Source organism: Branchiostoma belcheri, unplaced genomic scaffold, assembly GCF_001625305.1.
Source record: "Branchiostoma belcheri isolate BF01 breed outbred unplaced genomic scaffold, Haploidv18h27 scaffold8, whole genome shotgun sequence".
NCBI classification, from domain to species: domain Eukaryota; kingdom Metazoa; phylum Chordata; class Leptocardii; order Amphioxiformes; family Branchiostomatidae; genus Branchiostoma; species Branchiostoma belcheri.
In genome coordinates this window covers 2,567,345-2,570,930 of record NW_017804464.1, presented here as the reverse complement: position 1 = coordinate 2,570,930, position 3,586 = coordinate 2,567,345, and the positions used below count along the sequence as shown (strand labels likewise).

Below are 3,586 nucleotides of genomic sequence, written 5' to 3'. Positions count from 1 at the left end.
TCGAGGCAGAAACGGTCGGTCCCCTCATGCTTGCTCTTGTACTGACGTCTTGTGACTAGCCCAGAGGTCAGGCGGACAGAGCTACGACAGGTTCCCGAGATGGCCGAGACTAACCTGACCTTCCACGTCCCTCCGCCCTTCACGTTTGAGACCGACTTTAACGGCCCGGAGTTTCACCTGTGGTTCAGTAATGTCTGGAAAACAGGTGAGTGCAGACAACATATCTAAAGCCCCCCCCCTCCCCCTCTTCGCCGGAGAGTGTCAAAAGTTCAAGGCAGAGAGCTGCAGTATTATAGGGTTATTGAGTTCAGTGATACTTATGCACAGTGAAGAGTATACATTACGTCTTCCATGATTTACAGAAGAGAAGTCAAACCCCTCAGACATAGTTTTAGACATAGTTCTAGTTCTAGTTCTAGACAGCTACCTTCATCACGTAGACTTTAGTTATTTTATACTCTGTTTCAATGTTCTTTTATGTTTTGTAAATTGCAATTAGCCTCCGGGCACGGACTTGCAATAAACTTTCATATATTGTTTCGTACATGTTCCAATGCTAGACTTCATTAAATTTTACCCTCAACACGTTGCGTTACACGTGTAACAATCAGCTGACACTATATTATGAATTATCCGCATGATACCAGGATTCATATTTCCAAAACTATTCATAATATTTTCCCTTTAGTCACATTATGTTACATTTTTTTTTGTTTTTCCATCAAAAAAGGTCACATTTTTATATCTGTTAGTGTCGGTCCGTCCTATAGTCCGGTGGCAACCATGTGTCAAAAAGTTGTCGTTCTTGTGAAATCATTAACCAAATTGACCTTTACATGGTAGGATACGCAATCATCTACACGTAACACGTTCGGTCTTGTTGTGTTTACCGAAGGAAAACATATTGTTTTTGCTCTGTTTCCTCCTCTTCTTCTTCTCAAAACCAATAAGGTCAATGACCTGAACCAGACGTCTGCCATCATGGAAACTGGTGTTGGGTTACATCAAGTTGCAAGCGCCATGCAGAACTGAGTTGTTGCATGATCACCACATATATGAATTTGTTTGACTAAGAATAAAGAATAAACAAATCAGTAGTTTGTTTAGCTGGGCCATGTGAAGGTAAACATAATGCCTTTGCTTTGCTGCAAATGTAACCTTTCTAGTTATAATGTGATTTTTAAATAAGCCTTGAATGCGGAAAAATCGTGTTTATTTGTTTATTTCTTCATGACCTAATTCCTTGGTGGCTACGGTCAGTAGTGCCGATCAAAGATCTTTCCTGTTTTAGGGCGGTCAAAGTACATGGTTTAGGTAATGTTGACCCACGATAAATAAATGTGGCCGACTTCTACCTACTGGGCATGTGCGATGTAACGCAATCGAAAAGTAATCGCAACACCATATACTTGTTACATCACAACGTTGCAATTTGTCAATATACGTACATGTAGACTATTGAATACGTAATAGGGAGAACTGCAAGGTGGTAAAATGTTGACTCTATGTCACCAACTGTCACTGAGAAGATTCAGACTACGTATATGGGCACAGGAAAAACTATAGCATGACATCGTTTTGGAATACAATCCTATGATAGTAATGTAAGAAGGGCCGGCGTTCGTTTCAGTGTGAAGTCGTGAAATAAGAATATATTAGTCTCGAGCTTTACCGGTATACCAGGCTTCAGAGGTACTGGAAAGAGTGGAAATTTACCAAATAGATAACATGCCAGGTGAGTTGGTCCGCTAAAGGAGTGCAGTTCCGGAGGTTGCAGCACACTGCATGTACTCCTTTAGTGACCCAACTCCCCTGGCATGTTATTTGGTCAATTTCTACTCTTTTTAGCCGCCTCTGAAGCCTGGTAGAGGCTAAGAATATTATCAACATGACCCGTGCTGTCGGTATGTAGAATGAGCGTGCCGCTTGCAACTTTGGCATTTATTGCATCAGATCTTCCACGTGTTGAACGGAGAAAAGTAATGAACTTTAAAAAGTAATGAACTCTGCCTGTACATAATCTAGATATTTGTAATACCCACAAAGTTGACCCTGGCTATAGTCCTGTACCACGAAATTGACCCTGTATAAGAGGTTGACCACCAACCAGTGAGGTCATCAGATTAACGGATCGGAGGATTTAGCGTTAAGTTCATTTGTTTACTCACGAAAGATTAATATAACTTAGTGTAATCCCACGCAATATTGTACACGCATACCTCGTGAAACTCAAAATCTGACGCGCTTGTGAAAAAAAATGTAAAAAAATCCGTGTTGGCACTGGCGTTCTTGTATTAAAGATATATTATGTTAATGAATCCTTTTTTTTTTCTGATAAAGGTACGGCTTCATCAAACTAAACATTTTGATTTGCGTGGATTTCTTAAAGGAACTGTAAAGACTAATAATAGTGACATGGCGTTGAAATAATTGCAACGAACTTGCAGGATATGTGTTGGCCGCGGCCTACGTGGTGCTGGTGTGGGTCGGGCGGCGGTACATGGAGGAAAGGCCCGCCTACAACATGCGCTCTCTCCTGGCCATCTGGAGCGCCTGCCTCAGTGTCTTCAGGTAACTATGGTTGTATTCAAAAGCAAGTTCACACCAACGGACTAAAACAATTTCATACCAACGAACCAAAAACAATTTCATACCAACGAACATTAAAAATGATCATAAAGACGTTGTACACTGATATGCCTTGTAGAACACATGTCCGGACGAAAGATATAATACAGAATCTATTCCTCTTTTTTCTCAGCATTATGGGTGCCTTGCGTTTGAATGCGGTGTGGCTCCACGACTTCAGAGAGCGCGGCCTAACGCACAGCCTGTGTAACGGTCACTGGTTGACTGCCCCCATCTCAGGGTTCTGGGCTGTGGCCTTCACTCTCAGCAAAGTGAGGAACAACTCATCATTCGATTGAAATAAGAAGATCATGTATAAAAGATACTTTACCAAGTAAATATGATTAAGGTCATTAAGTAATAAAATATGTCAATTTATGCATTTATAACGTTACTGAACTGTAAGGAACGATTACCAACATGACACGTGCTGTCGGTATGTAGAATGGGCGTGCCGCTTGTAACTTTGGCATTTATTGCATCAGATCTTCCACGTGTTGATCGGAGAAAAATAATGAACTTTGAAAAGTAATGAACTTTGCCTGTACATAATCTAGATATTTGTAATACCCACAAAGTGAACCTGGTTATAGATCCTGTACCACGAAATTAACCCTGTATAAGTGCAAAGACGCTGACCGCCAACCAGTGAGGTCACCAGATTAACGGATCGGAGGTTTTAGCGTTAAGTTCCTTTGTTTACTCACGACTTATTAATGCATTTATAACGTTACTGAACTGTAACGAAAGATACCTGTGAAAACAGCGAGCGCTACCAGGTGTAGAAGTAATTAATGACTCACTCTGGAGTAGACTGAAACTAACCATATCCGTTACAACCTGAGCCAAGCGGAAACACACACACACAGACACACACAGACACACACAGACACACACACACACACAGACACACACACACACACACACACACACACACACACACACACACACACACTAC

The 3,586-nt window shown here is 41.3% G+C and overlaps 1 protein-coding gene across 1 annotated transcript in view; it reads left to right on the top strand.

Annotated features, from left to right (window-relative positions):
• The first annotated feature begins 21 nt into the window (after window positions 1–21).
• The window catches only part of LOC109486408 (elongation of very long chain fatty acids protein 6-like), a 10,669-nt gene continuing 7,104 nt past the window's right edge, over window positions 22–3,586 (top strand). Inside the window, exons 1-3 of the mRNA XM_019790243.1 lie at window positions 22–205; window positions 2,448–2,571; window positions 2,762–2,900. Of these exons, the coding sequence (XP_019645802.1) occupies window positions 100–205; window positions 2,448–2,571; window positions 2,762–2,900 (369 nt within the window). The 5' untranslated portion in view covers window positions 22–99. The remainder of the gene's footprint in view (window positions 206–2,447; window positions 2,572–2,761; window positions 2,901–3,586) is intronic.